The 17635-nt window shown below is 48.2% G+C and overlaps 2 protein-coding genes across 2 annotated transcripts in view; one reads left to right on the top strand and one right to left on the bottom strand.

The window, feature by feature from the left end:
• The first annotated feature begins 3991 nt into the window (after positions 1 to 3991).
• MAP1LC3B (microtubule associated protein 1 light chain 3 beta) lies at positions 3992 to 12488 on the top strand. Its single transcript, XM_005528153.2, has 4 exons — positions 3992 to 4122; positions 6645 to 6700; positions 8985 to 9091; positions 11004 to 12488. The coding sequence occupies exons 1-4, from the start codon at positions 4083 to 4085 to the stop codon at positions 11176 to 11178; spliced, it is 378 nt and encodes a 125-aa protein (XP_005528210.1). The 5' UTR covers positions 3992 to 4082; the 3' UTR covers positions 11179 to 12488.
• A 135-nt stretch (positions 12489 to 12623) lies between these two features.
• The window catches only part of ZCCHC14 (zinc finger CCHC-type containing 14), a 49571-nt gene continuing 44559 nt past the window's right edge, over positions 12624 to 17635 (bottom strand). The window contains exon 13 of the mRNA XM_005528152.3: positions 12624 to 16763. Coding sequence (XP_005528209.2) covers positions 16708 to 16763 — 56 coding nt within the window. The 3' untranslated portion in view covers positions 12624 to 16707. The remainder of the gene's footprint in view (positions 16764 to 17635) is intronic.

Here is a 17635-nt window from a genome sequence, read left to right as displayed (position 1 = left end):
TCAGCCAGGAGAGTGTTTTCTGAACTACAGACGACGTAGTGCTCAGCTAATATTTGAACACGTGGGGGATTGCTTCAATGCTAGGAGTACCAAAAATCAGGGGAAGACCTTGTTACACGCTGTGTTGTTCCACGATTTCCCCGCTCTGCCTCCCGCGCTCGCACTGCTATTGATGCTTGCCAAGATATTATGGATTTTCTGAGTGAAAAGCAGTACACAAACACAACTCACTGCTGCTTACAACAACTAATTTACCCTGTTCCGTCGTGAGAGCAACATCTCCCATTTAAAACTAGATCCTGGAGCCAAGAGCTGTTTGCTGGAACAGCAGGAACAGCAGGAACTGATGTCAGTTATGGTAGCCAGCAATGATGTCTTGGGCAATCCTTCGTGCAGGGGGAGTGCAGTGAGTTTTTAGCCAAACATTCGATGCAAATGATGGTTTTGTGATGATATTGCATGTATCTGTGTGTTAGCTTGGATTTGCCACCCAAAAAGCATGTCTAATAGTCTAGAACATGTGATATTCCAAAAGACAGTGTTGTGCTCCCACTGAGGGATGGGCTCAGCTGTTGTTAGACCCCAGAGAAAACCCACCCAGTCAAAGTGTGGGTTTTCTCTCTAGCTTCACTTCTCTCAAATTACACTTTTCTACTCTCAAAACAGATATTTTGCCATTCTCACCACTTCTTCCTAAAGTTCTCCTAACTCAGAAGGTGAAATTTGAAGTGTGGGAATTTGTTCTTAAGGGTTGCCACCATCTTGAGGCAAATTTAAGATGAAAACTTCCCAGAAGAGTTATTTTAAGGCACTGCAAACAATTCTCTACAGTTGGATTCTGCCTGAAAATCTCCAATAGCAGCTGGGTAATGGCTGCACGCTTATAAAAAAACCAAACCCACATTAATCTTGAGCTGAGCTGAATCGATAAGAACAATTTGTGAGAAAAGAACTGAGGGGAGGTATTTTAACTCAGGTTGAAATGCTAGTTATTATCAGCACAGTGTCCTTCCTTTTATTTTATGGGGCTTTTCTCTCTGTGTTCCTGGTGAATTTAATACTGCTGACAGCTGCTGAGCTCCCAGCCCCACACAGTGAGTGCTGTCTTCCAGGAAGAGTGCAGCACTGCAGAGGAACAGCTTTGTCTGCTCCTTGGGGAAAAAAAAAGCACCTTTTCAGTCCCATTGTACCAGAAAAATGAGAGGATGATTTATTATTCTGAATGTGAAATATACTCGTTTTATTGTGAGGCAGCTCATGTGGGAAAAAAATAGGAAAAGTGGGAGTTTTTCCCAAGGGAAATGCTGTGATTATCAACCATGGTTTGGAGTCACTGTTCATACTGGATTTTTAACAAAAATACACCAACCCAACCTTGTGGAAGATAGAACAGTTGGAAAAACCTGTTTTGCTTTTTTTTTTTCTTAGTATTTAATCTGGTATATTAGGTGCACACAGGAGGATCTGAGCTGGAATCCAAACCCAGCCTGTGCTCTAACCTGCTTTGTAAATTTGGGAAATCACATTTCCTTTGCCTCATGCAAAACTAGGGCTGACAGGGATTGTAGGGGATTATTTACCCCATTTTCTCCCTGAGATCAGAATGATTCTCCCTGGACTCTTCAGAGCAGATCTTTTACTGATATCTCTTAGATATTATTCAGATTCATTAGATACCAATATCTAATATTAAATAAAAACATCCAAAGGTGATTATTCCATTTCTTTCCTAGGGAATTTCTTCTGGTGCTCAACAATTCTTAACCTTAGCCCAGTTCCCAATTTCTATGGCCTTTTCCAAGCTGTAAACTCATTATTTCTCATCCTGGTCCGATGCAGGCAAGAGCTAATTCCCTCCTGCTCTGCAGAAGCCTTTTGCATATTTGAAGACAATGTAACATCCCCTTTGGGTTAAGTCTCCTCTTCCTCAGCCCAAATGCTTTCCAAAGCGTTCTAAGGCCAGGATAAAAATGCTCTGCAGCTCCATTTTTGAAAGGCTCTGTTCCAGCGCTGTCGCCGAGCCTGAAGCCAAAGCGTTTTCCAAAGCAGCGTTTTCTCACCAGGGATGGGGAGCTGTGCTGAGGCAGAGCTGATCCCAAAGGCTATGTCCATGCTGTCATTCCAACTGCTCCTAACACCTTCCTCAAATCCAGACTCGCCAACTGTCTGTGCTGTCGACACGCAGACACGGGCGAAGGCTGAGCTGAGGAGAGAGAGGTCAGGCGAGTCTCGGTGTGGATCTAAGTTTCCTTCTCACAGTCTCTGCGGATTATTTATGAGAGGAACATGTGATAGCCCAGCCTGTCAGCAGATACTCTGATTGTGGCTCTCCCCAAGCACCATATGGATGCTTTCAGCCGGAGCTGCAGCCCTGCTAACAGTCGGCTTGTGGATGCAAAGCACACGGCACACAGAGCCCGGAATTGTCAGCCCTGACACCAAGACGCACCTGTACACCCCAAAAATAACATTATGTGGTTTCACTGGGGCTCACCCTCCTGCCTTCAGCCCTCAGACACAATTCTCAGAGCATGGTGGAATTTCCTCATCTTGGAAAATGTTTTTTTTTAAAAGGCAGGCATTTAAATTTAGAAGAGTTCTGTTGACACAGAAATTTGGTATTGCTGGCTTAAGTTGCAGATGTATCAGTGTTCTGCCAGTCATCCATGTCTCACCTGCTATCCCTGGACAGTGATGTGATGGACAGAGCAATCATACACCTTAGGGCTGTATTTCCTTGTTAGTCACACCTTTAATGGCCTCATAATGACAGGCCACCGGAACTGTGTGACCCTGAATCACAAAACTCAGTAATGAGCCCTCATTCCTTTGTGGGAGTGCAGATTCACTCCAAATTCAATGCATTGCTCCACCCCAAAAAATGCAAAAACACTGATAATCTCTAAAATGGTTAGAAAACTCTCCTTCTCCCTCTACTCCTAAGGGCAATCCTGGCCACAGCTCCCTGTCCTTTGGATTGTACAGCACGATCGTGTGGCCCTATTGCTGCAAAATCATCCTTAAATTTCAAAACGCGGTGCTGGTATGTGAGAGAAAGAGAGATGCAGCTGAAAGGCTCCAGCCAACAGCTTGTGTCAGAAAGCTGCTAAGCAGGAAACAGTTGGGCAGTTTTACTCACAACGTGGTATCTGTGACTGAAGTTGTGATTTAATCAACTCCTCACAAACCGCGTGAGACCGGGGGGTGGCTTCCAAGAGAACTGGAGCACCTGCTCCTAAAATGTCGTTCTTCAAATGTAAACTCTACCACATATCCACATCAATGTGAAGGCAAACTGGTGACAGATCATTCAACTTGCACTTCTGCAAGGAGAAAAGTGCTCACATTGAAGGGGACGTTGTAGGCCACAAGGCTGCGAGTTCATGGAATCACAGAATAATTGAATACCAGCTTGGAGGGGACCTCCAGGATCATCTGGCCCAACCTGTCTTGGCAAAAGCGCCATCTGCACTAGATGGCTGAATCTTAAAAGTGCTCAACATTGGGCAATCCACCACGTTCCTGGGGACATTGTTCTTTTTTGTTGCTGAAGGGGAACATGGCAGGGCACCGAGATGGCCATGGCCATGTGTCACTGAGGAGAACATAGCCTGGCACCAAGGTGGCGATGGCCGTGTCACTGAGGAGAACACAGCAGGGCACCAAGGTGACCATGGCTGTGTCACAAAAGACAACATGTCCTGGCACCGAGGTGGTCGTGGCTGTGTGACAAAGGAGAACACAGCCTGGCACCGAGGTGGCCATGGCCGTGTCACTGAGGAGAACCCAGCCCAGCACCGGGACGGCCATGGCTGCGTGCCACAGAGCGGGAGCACGGACCAGGCACCGTGACAGTCACACAGCCCGATGTCCGTGTGTCACCGAGCGGGGCCCGCGGCCATGCCGGCGCTGTCCCGGTGCCACACTCAAGATGCCGGCGGGCTGAGGCGGAGCCGGCGCTGACGCGGGGTCAGCTGACGGCCGAGCGGCCGTGGCGGCGCGGGGGGCGGGCGCCGTCACTCGGAGGTGCCCGCTGCCGCCGCGCAGACCCGCCGCCGGGCCCGGGCCGAGCGAACGCCGCCATGCCCTCGGAGAAGAGCTTCAAGCAGCGCCGCACCTTCGGTGAGCGCCGCGGGGAGGGACGCGGCGGGGTGCGGCCTGCCCGTGCTCCCGGCCCCGGCGGGCTGCGGGGGGGAGATGGCCGCGGAGGGAAGGGAAGGGAGGGGAGGGGGCCGATGGCGGTGGGAGCGGCGAAGATCCCCGGGCGGCTCCTGCTGACAGCGCCGCGGGCGGAGCGGGCCCGGGGCTGCCCCGCTGTCCCGGCCTGCTCGGGGCTGCGGCGGAGTGAAAACCCGGCCCGGTGTGCGGGCTTGTTTACCCCGGCGGTTCGGGACAGGGGGGTTTTGTGGTGTCGCGAAGTGTGGGGTGGCAGCTGGGCTGTGCCCGCCTGAGCTCTGCGCTGGGAGAGGGGCTTGGGGTGGGGACATCTCTTCATGGCATCATCCATTATCGACTGCAAAACTCCCAGGAGCCTGGAAACATCCTCGGCGTGTGTGCCAGGAGCTGGGCCTGCCCTTCCCTCCGGTGTCTGCTCAGTGTCCGGCGGCCTCTGCGCCAGTGGCAGCGGAATTAAAGCTCCGCTGGCAGCCGGAGCCTGGCGCGGCGAGAGGAATTCTCCACCCGGGCAGCCTCGGCTGGACTGGGGCGTGTGGCTCCCGTCTCTGTTTGGCTGTTGAAAACTAGCAGGGCATGGAAAAGAGCTGTGTAATGATGGCTGGCAAAATGAGATTAGACCTTTTCGAGAAGGAACAGCCTCGATAGAGCCGTGCCACGCTTCTCTGTGTGTGCTCAGGATGGGACCGGAGCAATCAAAGGGCTCGGGATCCGCTCATGTGTGTCAGTGAGGGAGGCTGAAGCGCTGCGAGGGTAACACGAACTGGCAGCGTAACCTATTTCTGCATGAACTATAAAATCCCGTACGTGAGATGGAATTGGTGGAAGTAATTGATCCAGATTTTCCTTTCTTCCTGCCTTTGGGTTAAAGTCAAGCTGCTTAAGAGAGCTTTGTGATGTGCCCACCCTTGCCTTTGCTGTTGTGGTAAATGTAAGCCGTTCCCTGCAGTGAAGCGGGGACAACGTTGAGCTGACAGAAGTCTGTGTTTATGCTGCCCCTTTTCTCGGAGCCTTCCAAAACTGTTGTTGACCCCATCGCCTGTCAGCAGCCTCTGTTGCAGGTATTAAGTTCAGCTAGGATGGCAGCCAAGCAGTTGCCACTGCAACTACTGTCGTCAGAGAACAGTGTTTATCTGTGGCTGACTGGGGCCTGATTTTGAACACGCCACACACAATAATCTCCATGATTTTCCCGGTTTATGTTCCTTCTACTCCAGGGAGTTGTGCTGAATAACACTGCTGTGAACAAACCTGTTCCAGCTGAAAAGTTAGTGCTTGCCAGGTGGATGGTTGGTCTGCCTCTCTACACGTATCTTTTGTGTTTCTGGTTAATCTTAAAAAGTATTTTAACGAGGTGGAACTCTCTGCCCTTGAAGCGCTCCTGCTGGGCTGTGGGAATGTGGCTTGGGACGTGGGGTGGCTTTCAGGTGAAGGCTTCGCGTGCTCCTTGCCTGAGTTCTGCTTGATTCACCTGCAGCTTCAAACGGTGATTCACAGGAGCTGCATTCCTTGCCAGGCTCGTGAGGAGGATGTATTTATTCCATGGGCACAAACACGGACTGAGGAGACTGAGGGATGTTATTGCTGAGTGTCCTGCCATTAGCATTCCAACGGGGAGCTGGCCTAAGTGCTTCTCTCCTTAGGCAGGTGTGCGTTCAAGCCATGATGCAACACTAAATCATCTCTCTCGGAGCTGTTTGGAACGTGAAAACAGCCTGGAAAGCCCCGTCCTGCTGAAAACCAGAGGGGTTAAAATTGAGTTCACTGAATCTGAGAGCAGGCAGGGGACGCACGGATGAGCGGCCCCTGAAAGCAGCCGGGCTGTTTACTCTGCCTCGTGTACTTCAGCCCGGTGCATGATAGCTGTTCTATTAATATTTCTGTCTGAGGAGAGGTGAACTTTATCCTGAAAACTGGCACAGAGAGTGGCAAAATGTGGAGGTCTGGCAGAGCCAGCTCCCGCAACAATGGGTGCGGCTGAGTCAAAATAAAACCTGGAATTCGGTAACAGGAGAGCGCACAAGGAAAGCTGATGCAGGCTTGGGCCAGTCCCGGGGCTCAAATAATTGTTGACCATTTCCTCTTCTGAGACCTGACAGAAATAGCACAGGGTATTTAGTTGTTAACTTGGGTGGTGTAATTTGAGGCCTTAACTGTGTGAGGTTAAATGTGGGCTTCAGTTGGGCAGAAAGTGAGGGGGTGTGGGGAGGAAAGGATCTCCTTTAACACTTTCTAGAAGTGCCAGGCAGGTGTACACAGCGCTTGTCACCTTGGGTTAAGGAGCAGGGAATCAGTTGACACAGGAAACGTTGTACTCCTGATAGTGCTGGCCCATTTAGAAATTGCTTTGCCTGAATTTCCTCTTCTGGCTTTTCCAGACACATGGTCCCTCTCTTCAGCAGTGGAGAAATAAGGAAATAACAGCATTAACTGTGAATGTCTGAACAGATTTTTTTTTAAATCCCTTGCAGAACAAAGAGTGGAAGATGTACGACTGATTCGGGATCAGCATCCCACTAAAATACCAGTAAGTCCAGTTCTTTTTACTTCAGTTTCCAGTCTCATGTTCTTTTTAGCGGTTAGAAACCTGTGGAAGAGCTGTCCCGAGGAGACCAAATGAAAATGTGCCTGTTCAGGGTGGCTAAGCCTGGATTTCAGGCGCATTCTCAAGAAGTAATCCTCAGGGTTGGTGTGGTGGAGCAAGGTGCTCACAGGGGCTGGAGGAAGTGGCGTTTCCGGAGTTTTGCAGCTGTGTGTTGTAACTTGGAAGAAAACCACACCCCAGCTGAGCTCTGAGATCCTCCAGAGCGCTCAGCTCTTCTCTCTGTGGTTTTCTTTTCCGAATTAAGAGTCTTCAGAGGCTCACCAAGAAGAGTAGACAGGAGTGTAGAGGCAGACAAGGATTTGCTCATCAGCCTGTGCTGAGAAGGACAGAAATGCTTTTCTCCTGGGAATGGGCTCGTGCTTAGGTCTCCAGGAATGCTGCTGGGCTGTCCAGCTCTCACTGCATATCACTCCTCACCTCGTCACTCTTTGGCTGCTCAGCTCCAAATGCTGCCTGAGTTTGTGTTTTATTTTACTTACGGCATCCTCAAAGTTCAAATTGCAGAGAATAGCCTACAAGCAAAAGGCATGGATTGTGTTCTGTCACTGATGAGTTCTGCAGCAGAGGGAACTGAACTTTGGCTCTGTGATGAGATTGGGTGACCCCAATGTGTGGAAATTCTGCTGTGAACCAGCTGCTGCACACTGTCCCCTAAACAAACTCACTGATGGAAGCTGCTGTAGAAACAGAAACAAAAAGCTTTTCCTTGGGCTTTGAACTCCTTCACCTTGGAGCTACCACTGCTCCTTCCCTGTGCACCTGGCTAGAGGAACAAGGAATACTTCACAGCATGGATTTTTTGGAATGTTTCATTTTTCCAAAAGGTGCTTTCCTTGCAAATCTGTTTCCTGACAAATACTGCTTTTTCACTCACCTTTCAGAGACCACTTAGCCATAGTCCCCAAGCTCTGTGACCACAGATTGAAAGCCAGGGATTTATGGCAAAACTCTCACTTTAAGTCAGCCATGGATAGGTTCCAACCAAAAGTTCAGAGGTACCTAAGGAACTTGCTGGAGATGTGGTGATTCAAACTCCCAGCTATCCCTGCTGGGATCCCTGGAGTCTTGCTGGGCCACTCACTGCCTCGTTGTTGTCATCAGCAGTTCTGGATGAGATAAGGTGGCAATGTCACACTAGATAATAAATCCCTCCTGTGCTGCCAACATCCTCCATTCTGCTGTTAGAAATATCTACTGTTTGTGGCCTGACTGCTTAAAAATAGTGGGGCTTTGTTACCCAGAATGAGCCAGCATTTATTTCAACTGATGTAAGGCTCTTTCTCTGGTAGAATTCAATCAGCATCTCTTCACCTGTGCAGCTTTTTAAGCTCAACACAGCCAGACCCCGTGAGCATGGAAAGGATCCAAGGGACTGGTGTCACGTAGCTCCTGTTGACTGAAAATCAACAAACCCCACATGGCCGTGGAAACGGGAGCACACGAGCTCTGAGATCACTTCTTAAAAGCAGGAACTACCCTCAGTTGCTGGGCAGGGTGTTCCTTAGATTGGGAAATCTGTAGTTTCTCTGTGAATTAACTGGTTATTACACTAATCCTGGCAGAGTGACTGATTCCTGGGCATCCTTGAGGAAATTTTGGTCCTTAATTTGGAAACTGGAGGGTTTATATCCTTCCAAAGTAGCTTTTTCTCATGTATTAGAGGAACCATGGGAGGTGAATGGAACAGCAGAGTCATCTGGAGCATGGCAGTTGTTAAAGACATGGCCTGAAACTGGAGAAATTCCAGTGAAAACTGCTTGATCTGGCAGATTTCTATAGCAGCACAAACCCCTGGTCAGCCACTGCAGTGTGTTAGAGGGAAGTGGGCTTGATCTTTCCTTGGATTTCTTTGTTGCTGGGTAAATTCAGTGTTGGGTTAAATGATTGCAGCAAAGGAACTCTCTTAAAATTGCTGAAGTTGTGGATGTGTGCTTGTAAAATCCCTGTGTGTTACCCCTCTGTGCAGTGACTCTTGCCAACAGAACAGAGGAGCATGTGAAGATAATTAATTCTCATGGAAACACAGAATTGTTTGGGTTGGAAAAGACCTTTAAGATAATTGAGCCCAACCATGAATTGGAGATTCATTTTCAGATTGGAGATGCTGCATTCACAGATGAAGGGAAATGGAGCTGGGAGTGGGGAGATGAGGGCACCAGACACTTTCCTGCCTTTCACATCTCCTGCTTTTTGTGTGTCTTCTCAGGTGATCATTGAAAGGTACAAGGGAGAGAAGCAGCTTCCAGTTTTGGATAAGACCAAGTTCCTGGTGCCAGATCATGTCAACATGAGCGAGCTAATCAAAATTATCAGGTAGTATTGCTGGGATTCCAGTGTGAACTGATCAACCTTGGACTGTGATGCTTTGTTAATTCCCTCCCCCGGTGCACTTGGGAGGTCTAAATGGAAAATTCATCTAATGAGCACTAGGACAAATCCAGGAGAAGGTGCTTTCCGTTTTGCTTTGCTGGAAAAACCCCACTCTGAAGAGAGCTGGGTTGGTAGTCTGCTTCCAAGAGAAGTAACATTCCCAGAGCTGTAGGAGGGAGTCTGGGGCTGTGAATCCCTGTCTGACATGGGTCCTTCTGCCCAGGGCTCCAGCATTTCCTGCCTGGCTATTTTGGGATGCCTCTTTTCTTCTGCCAGGGAGTCCCCCTCGGGAGTGGCTGCCTCTTCCCACCCACTGGGGAGTTTGGGCTTGGAGCCAGAGCTCTGTGCTGCTGCTTGGGGATGCTGGTGGCATCCTTTGGGAGTTGAAGTTTCCCTCAGTGACAGCCCTGAGGCCTGGGAAACACCAACTCAAGCCAGAGTGAGTGAGCTGAGTCCTGCCCTGGCTGCTTGCTCAGCTTACAGGAAAGGCAGAGGGAAACAGCCTGGAAATTGTGTGGTTGAAAAGTGTGGTCAGAAATTCTGCTGGCAGTGCATCTCTGCTGGCTCAGCAGCAGTGTTTGGTTAGGAAGGGTTCTCCAGTGGTAACTGGGAAGTGAGCAGCAAACCAGAGCTTGTTTTGTGACGGTCACACTGCAGCAGGAGCTGGTTCGTGGAGGCCACGGGCTGTGGGAGTTGTCCAGGGTGTCCAAACAAAAACTGTCACAGGCAAATCCCAGCTCCTACAGGAGGAAGAAAGGTAGATAGGGCTTTGGAGAATGGAACCAGGTTGGTCAAGTTTTCCAGAGTTTCTCAGGAATGTGAAAGGCCCTGGGCAAAGAGGTTAACTGCAGGCTGAAGGATTTTCCCACCTCTTTTCTCTGGTTTTACTGTTAATAACTAACTTGGTACCAGCCAGACTTGTGCCTCAGTCAGCTCCAGTGTGGCACAGCAAAGCCCATCCTTCCCAAACCTCGGAGAGCTGCTGCCTTCCCTCAGCCTGCTGTCTCTGGAGTGATTAGGGTCTGGCTTTGGAAGGGTCCCTGTCCAGGGCTGTGGTTGGGAGCTAAATAAATCCTTGTTTCCAGCTGCTGCTGCCCCTCAGCAGCGAGTGGAAGCAGCAGGAAGCTCTTCTGATCTATTCTTTCCTTGCTTTGGTGACAGCTCCACACTCCTGAGTTGCTGTTACTCATTTGTGTTTATCGAGTGGGAAGAGAGTTGCTCTCTGCAGACCTGCTCTGCAGGAGGCAGTCTAGCAGAAACACCCATTTCCCTTGAGCTGGAATGATCAGGGGAAATCCAGAAATCAGCTGTTTGCTGTGCCAGGCAGTTTGTGCAGCCTGTGGCTCCCTGCCCTTCCCACCGTGCTTCTCCTGGGAGGGAGGGATTGAGGGAGGAGAAGGGAGCAAGATGCTCCAAGGTTAAACCCAGGCCGGTACAGAGCTGGTGACAAAGTGAGTTTAAATGTTGCCCAGGTTTTGCGAGCTCTGCCCGTCTTTCCCAGTCTTCCTAATGATCTCTGGGTTCTCTTTTCAGTAAGCTGCAAGCCAGAGGTCCCTGCTTGTGCCAGGGGTGCTTCTTCCCAGTCCCTCCAGTTTAATGCCCTTCTGGAATGCAGCTTTTCCCCTCAGTGAGGGCTCTGCCTGGATTTAGTGGAGAAATCCAGTCCGGTTTTGAGGGATGAGGCTGGGTGGGGACACGCAAGGAAAGGTGCCCATGACCGAGGTCAGAACGAGATGAGTTTTATTTAAATCCATCTCAAACCATTCCCTGATTCTCTATGACCTTGCTGCCGTCAGTGTTGAGGACTGTCCCTTGCCATCTGTCCTTTGTCCCCCTTTCCCTCACCCCTTCCCAGGCGACGCCTGCAGCTGAACTCCAACCAGGCCTTCTTCCTGCTGGTGAACGGGCACAGCATGGTGAGCGTGTCCACACCCATCTCCGAGGTGTACGAGAGCGAGAAGGACGAGGATGGATTCCTCTACATGGTCTACGCCTCCCAGGAGACCTTTGGAGCGCCAGCTTCCGCCTAGGACACGCCAGCAGCCCTAGCCTAGGATTTGGGTTGACCCTTGGCCATCACCCCCACTCTACCCCACACACCCCCCAGGGAAAGAACCGGATGTCACCTACGCTCTCAGTCCTTAGCATAGTCTCGCTTTAGCAGGTGTCTCATCTCACCTTGCCTTGTTTGTGACTATTAAACAGTACAGACGAGCACCTCCAGCTTTGAAACCTGCCCTAATAATATTCCACACAGGCACATTTACAGGTCTGGACCTGATGAAAGGAGCCCAAATTGTGCATGTGACACTTGCAGAGAAAGGGATTTACTTTTAACAAGCAAACAGGCACCAGGGAGGAACTTGAGTGTTTCCTGGAATTTGCTGGAAAATCTCCCTACGATTCCTCAAATTTTTTTGGTTTTAAATGGGAAGGTTTCTCATGAGGGCAAATGCATTTTAATGTTCCAAAGGGGAGCTTTTTCTTCTGCAGCTCCATCGGACTCGTGTCAGCGCTGCAGGGAGTTAAGGCAAGTGCTTGGGGTGAGCTGGGGAAGGACAACTCTTTGTGTCTCCGGTTTTTGGGCACCGCACGCTCCGGCGGTGCCGGTTTCTGGAATACTCATACCAAACACCACAGCTTTATCGTAGTTTTAGGAAGTGTCTAACTGTAAAATACACACCCAAACAGGTAACACTGAAATAAACTCCAGTCTGTTATGAATTCCCAATCCCTGTGTGTTCATCTGAGCTGGCTTCCAGCGATCCATAGGATCATGCCCCTAGCCCGGAGGCCGGCCGTTCCCGTGGGAATCGGGAGAAGCAGCTCAGGGCCGGGAGTTGACGAACAAATGATTTGTGGCACGGCTGGAGGCTCCTGTGTCCCGGGCTTGAAGCGGGCTGTGCAGAGGCGAGCTCTCCCGTGGGACAAACCTGTGTTTCTCTAGTGCTGTCGAGCGAGGCGTGGCGGGATCCCCGCGGTGTCCGTGTGTCACCGGTGTCACCGGCAGCTCTGGCGGGGACAGAAGCAATACTCCAGCGCCTGGCACTGCGCGGGGTGCACGCGTTGCACCTCCTCCACCTCGTACCTCCTCCACTCTTTGCATGCATCTCCTTCCCGGGGCCCTCTGCCCGTTTTTTATTGTCCTTTGTGTTTTTACTCCGACGTGAACTTTTCGATGCGGCTTGTTCTGTTTAGTTCTGTTCGTGTAAGAACTCGTTTAACTCATAACTGACAACTGTACTTGTAATTACGACGTGATCGACTGATATTCCTGTACAAATGTTGCTTTTTTAAAATTAATACAGTGCTGATATGGATGGATTACATCCCGACTTAATTCTGGCTCGCGTGGTTATTCCTAGGCGTTTTCACAGCAAAATAATTAAAGGAATTAAAAATAATTCCCTGCTACTGCCAAGCTGGAGAAGCCCCCACACAGCTGAATCCCTTTAAAATGAAAGCCAATACCAAGGGATTCTGTTTAACTCTTTATTTTCCATACATTAAATTTACTCAGATAAAAACATTCTAAAAATGTACAATTTAACTTTTAACAAAGTATAATAAAACATAAAAATCCCAATACCAGAATACTTGACATTTACAATTCAAAATCAAATTAGCTGAATATTAAATATTTACAAAACTATTTAAAATATTTATAAAGTTACATGCAGAATTTGTAATACTAGAAGTGATCGAAGTAAAAGAAATGGCTCAAATGGAGCAGGAATTTCCTTCATTCCTAATGGAAAGTTATGTCCAAGAGAAGCTGTTAATCTGCACTTGAAAACACACAGGATTTGCTTTCTGCTTCAGTACCAACACAGTTCTTGTGTGTACATCAAGAAAATTTCAGGGAACAAATGGGTAATTCCAAGGGTTTATTACAAGAGCTGTGGGGCCTCAACCAGCCAAAGTGATTCCTACTCTCACAAACGCTCCAATATGTGGATTTTTATCCAGATTTGCCCATATTCATCCCATTTACAGGTGTCCAGACTAGCCTGAATCCAGTGCTCCGAGGCTCCCTCTGGCACAGCTCTGCTCCCCTGCAGGATTTTGGGAGGAGCGCTGCTCTGCCCCAGCCTGGCTCATCCCGGGATATCTCTGCCCAGAGAGGAAATGGGATCTGGGGGAATGGCCAAGGCCTGGTGCTGGACTGTTAATTTGGGAAGTCTGGTGCTTAATCTGCCAAGATTTAATGACCATGGTATGAAAAGGTTTCACAAAAGGCTGAGTGTGTCAGAGCTGGTTTGAATAAAAACCAGTTTTGATAAACTTTAATAACGGTTCAAATGTAGCTTTCAATAAAGTTGGGTGGAACCTTCTGATCAATATCTCGGTTCCCACTCCTCCCTCTCTGCTCTCCCCATTAGGATTGAGCCCAGAATATTTATTAATGCTTAATTTGCAGAGTGAGGAGGAGTTTGCTGGAAATTCCATCCTATTTTGAGTCTTTCCATCATCAAATGGAAAATGCAGCTGGAACTGCACCACCCGCTGCTCCCTCCCCTGGGAAAGGCTCCTCGCTGATCCTCCGTGGAGATGACTGGGGATTCCCTTCCCTCTTACACTGAAAAATCATTCCCATTCCACAGTGAAATCCATCTGGAGAATTCATTCTTTTTATACTTGCAGGACCAAGATAGGGCTAAATAACATTCTTTGAAATCTCCATCTTTCAATGTACAAAAATAGGGTTTAAGAACTGCTTCCTTCAGGCAGGGCAGCTGGAGCTCTACTATTCCAACCCAAGCTGCCTTGCTTTTTTTAGGGGTAAAAAGGTGGATTTGTGCCTTTTAAGAACAGATTAAGGATAATTTCATGGAATTAAGGTGCTCTGTTTGGACTTACCAACTTTGGTTGTTCTGGGTACAGAGTGGAGGGTGTTCACTGGCAGGTCTGAAGCCCCAACTCACTGGGATTTGGGGAAGGCTCTGAAGTTGCTGCTGGCTCACCAGATTTTCCTTTCGGACACTTGCGTTGCCTCCAGGTCCTTCTGGATTAGATCTGACTCCAAACCCAGACCCAACCGTTCCAAAGCGTCACCCAAATGCAGCCATGAGCCACTTGGAGAAACATCAGCCTTAACTTGACACAAAGGAAACAATCCCAAAGAAAGGAATGAAACAGTTTGCTGGAAACATCAGCCTTAACTCTACACACAGGAAAGGATCCTAAAGAAAGCTCTGGAGAAAGGAATGAAACAATTTGCTGCACAGAAGTTCAGTTTTACAGTCCTTTTGATATGATTTTTTCTGTGATGAAGATCAGACACAACTGTGCCCAGCCTTGGGCAGTAAAACAAAACACAACTGGTAAAGAAATTACCTTTTTTTTTTTTTTCTTTTTTTTTTTTTTTGCTGCTGCCTTTTTTTGCTGTTTCAAGAGGGTTTTGAACACTCACATGTGTGTTGAAATACAGTTTCTTTAAATACAATTTTAAAATGCTGTTTAAAAAAAGTGAAAAAAAATAACAATAATAATAACAGTAACACTAAGTTTGGCTTTCAGCACGTGTTCCAGGCCACTGGAGAGACCCTCAAAGCTGCAAATAGTAAACATGGAACTGCACGTTTTCCTTGGGCATGATGCAGTGGGACAGACTGTTCCTACCATTGTCTCGAGCTCATTAAGGCAAAGTAAATTGCATTGTCAGTTTTCATCCCTTTAGTGTTGTAGGTCTGAAGGTTGTTCATGGGAACACAGGGAACGTCCTCAAACGCAGGCAGAACCAACAGGGAGCGGGAGCTGGGCTGGGGATACACAAATCTGGGGGTTCTTATTGCATAGCAATAAAAAGTATCTTTGTTTGTTTGTTCGTTTAAACCAACCGTTCTGCAAATTCTGATTTTGGATCCTTCCCTGGGCCGAGTTTGGTTCTGCCCACCCGCGTTCCCGAGGCTCTCCCGATGCTCATGATCCCGCGGGGCTGAGACTGCCCTTGGAGAGACAGGGACACAGGGATGGCCCAGAATGTTCCTTTCCTATGAGCACGGCCCAGGAAGGGCTGAGCTCCCATCTCCTGGGGACAGCCCTGCACAGCTCCAAACCCTCCTGCTCCCAGAGGACTTCCCAACTCACTGCTCCACTACAAATCCTATGGATTCATCCTGCTGTAAGGAATACCTCCGAGTGTAAACGAGGCTTCAGACTTTAAAGGTGTCTCCCAAATTACAGGATGCAAATATCTCTCTGTCAGACACTTCTACAGAGGAGGCCTCACCCATTTAATGCCGTCAAATTCCCGGGGGGAGCTGGGGGGGGAGCCATGAGGATTAGGATCTTCTTTCAACCAGACAGGACCAAAGTGTTTCAAATTAGCAGTTCGAGATGGGTTTGGCTTCCTCTCGAGTCCTAATTTAGATTTGTCACCCACAAATGATGGACTAAGTAGTTAACACCAAAGCTACTCATCTACAACCTACTGCAACGAAGGAGGCCGACAAGAAATCCTTCCAAGTCTTGATAATAATGAAGTTTTTACTACCTTTTACATGTTTGACTTTCACCACTCCTGAATCCTGGGGTAGGAGCCAAAGGGTATTTTATATAAAGTAAAGCAAAAGCTTATCGACTCTGCTGCCAGAGTTCTTAGTTTAATTTTTTTCTTTTTTTTTTCTTTTTTTTTTAGGATGGTTTAAAATTCATTTACAAAAGCAGAATAATAAGGTTTCTGTGAAAGAGACCTATATACAGTAACAGGACGTAAAGGTTTTGTGTATTACAGGAAAATATCCTTGAAGCCTTTATGACTCTGGAGTCTCTGGGACTTGGACCCTTGGAAACTAAGTTTATTCCAGTGCTGGGAAGCCAGCACTAGCTAGTAATAGGTGAGACAATGAAGCACGAGTTTGTTTCCAGAAGGAAGTGAAACTGCCGTGTGTGTTCTTTTGGAAGGGAAAAGAGAGACTTTTTAGGATTTTTATTGTGGAATTAAGTCCCGTAAGCCTGCTGGTGCCAATTTGTAAAGGTTGGAACTTCTTTGCCTCTTGCACTGGTCTCAGAGTGACACTGTCTGCTAAAAGTGCAGAAAGCTTGAAGAGTTTTACATTCTTCTGTAGTGCAATCCTTAAAAATCCCAGAGATTAGTGCCTGATCACTTTTGAAAAAAAGTAGACATTTTACCTAGCCCAGGGGTGCCAAAGTCCTTCAGGCCACTCCTACCTTCCACCTCAGAACAGAGCTGCCCTGGAGTCAGGCCTTTCACCTTAGAAAAGTCCCATTGTGGCAACGTTCTCCAGCCAGAAAAGTCCAGGGGATGTTGTACTTCCAGCAGGAACTGCAGCTGGCCAGCTCCACCATCCATCCATCCATCCATCCATCCGTCCGGGGACACAGAGTCAGGAGTTCCAACAACAAAGCTTGAATTTGGCAATCAAAACTGGGTTGGCTGCACCCCTAAGCTAGATTTTCTACCTAGTCTAATAAAGTAAAGCACCTTTGGATTAAAAAATACATTAAGCTTAACAGCAACTGGACGTCTCAGTTTTGTGGTTCGATCTCCGTCGCTCTCCATGGCTTTACAGCATCGTGGTGTCAGTGGGGAAACCTCAGTCTGTGGAGTCCAGACTTTCGGAGGGAGGGGCGTACTTCAGCCTGAACGTACCTGGGACAGGGACAGGGACACAGGGGTTACACATCAGTCACCTCCCACAGCTTCCCAAACCAACCTGCTGCTTCTTACTCATGGAATGCACCATTGGAGCTTGGGTGGAGATTTAGGGCTGGCACGACTTTGTTTCATGGAATCAGAATCCCACAATGGTTTGGGTGGGAAAAGACCTTAAAGATCATCCAGTTCCAATCCCAACACCTTCCATCATCCCAGGTTGCTCCAAGGCCTGTCCAGCCTGGCCTTGGACACTTCCAGGGATCCAGGAGCAGCTACAGCTGCTCTGGGCACCTGTGCCAGGGCCTCCCCACCCTCACAGGGAAGGATTTATTCCCAATATCCCATCTAACCCTGCCCTCCTTCAGCTTAAGGCCATTTCCTCTTGTCCTGTCAGCCCATGCCCTTGTGAAAAATTTGGCAGATTTTAAATGAGAATTTAATTAATGAAATTAAATCCAACATAAAAGGCATTAGACTGCTGCATTTCTGAAGTTCTCCCACTCAGGACTGATGAGGCAGCAGCTCTGCTTCCCCCTGGCCACTACCAAAACATTTACCACTGGAATTCCACTCAGTATTTACCTTTTTCCTGCTGTAAATTGCTGTCCAACACCTGACACTTGTTAATTTATGGTGTTCAAACTGTTGAGACCACACAAAAATGAATCCAGGTAAAGACTACAGACAATGCACGATGTCAAATGCAACTTCAGTGCTCTTCACTCAGAGTTTGTATTTCATTTTTTAACCCACACCACTCTCAGATTATCTCAACATAAGATAACAAAAATAAAAAAGAAAAATGGGACTAAAAAGTACTCTTGGTAAAGTAGCATTTCTCTTTTAACTGTTTCCCTCCTGGAATT

The sequence above is a fragment of the Pseudopodoces humilis genome, chromosome 14 (assembly GCF_049639895.1).
Source record: "Pseudopodoces humilis isolate 2021_Gansu_Grassland_sample_001 chromosome 14, ASM4963989v1, whole genome shotgun sequence".
NCBI classification, from domain to species: domain Eukaryota; kingdom Metazoa; phylum Chordata; class Aves; order Passeriformes; family Paridae; genus Pseudopodoces; species Pseudopodoces humilis.
Note: the sequence above shows the minus strand (reverse complement) of the source record. Positions and strands in the feature narration are given on the sequence as shown.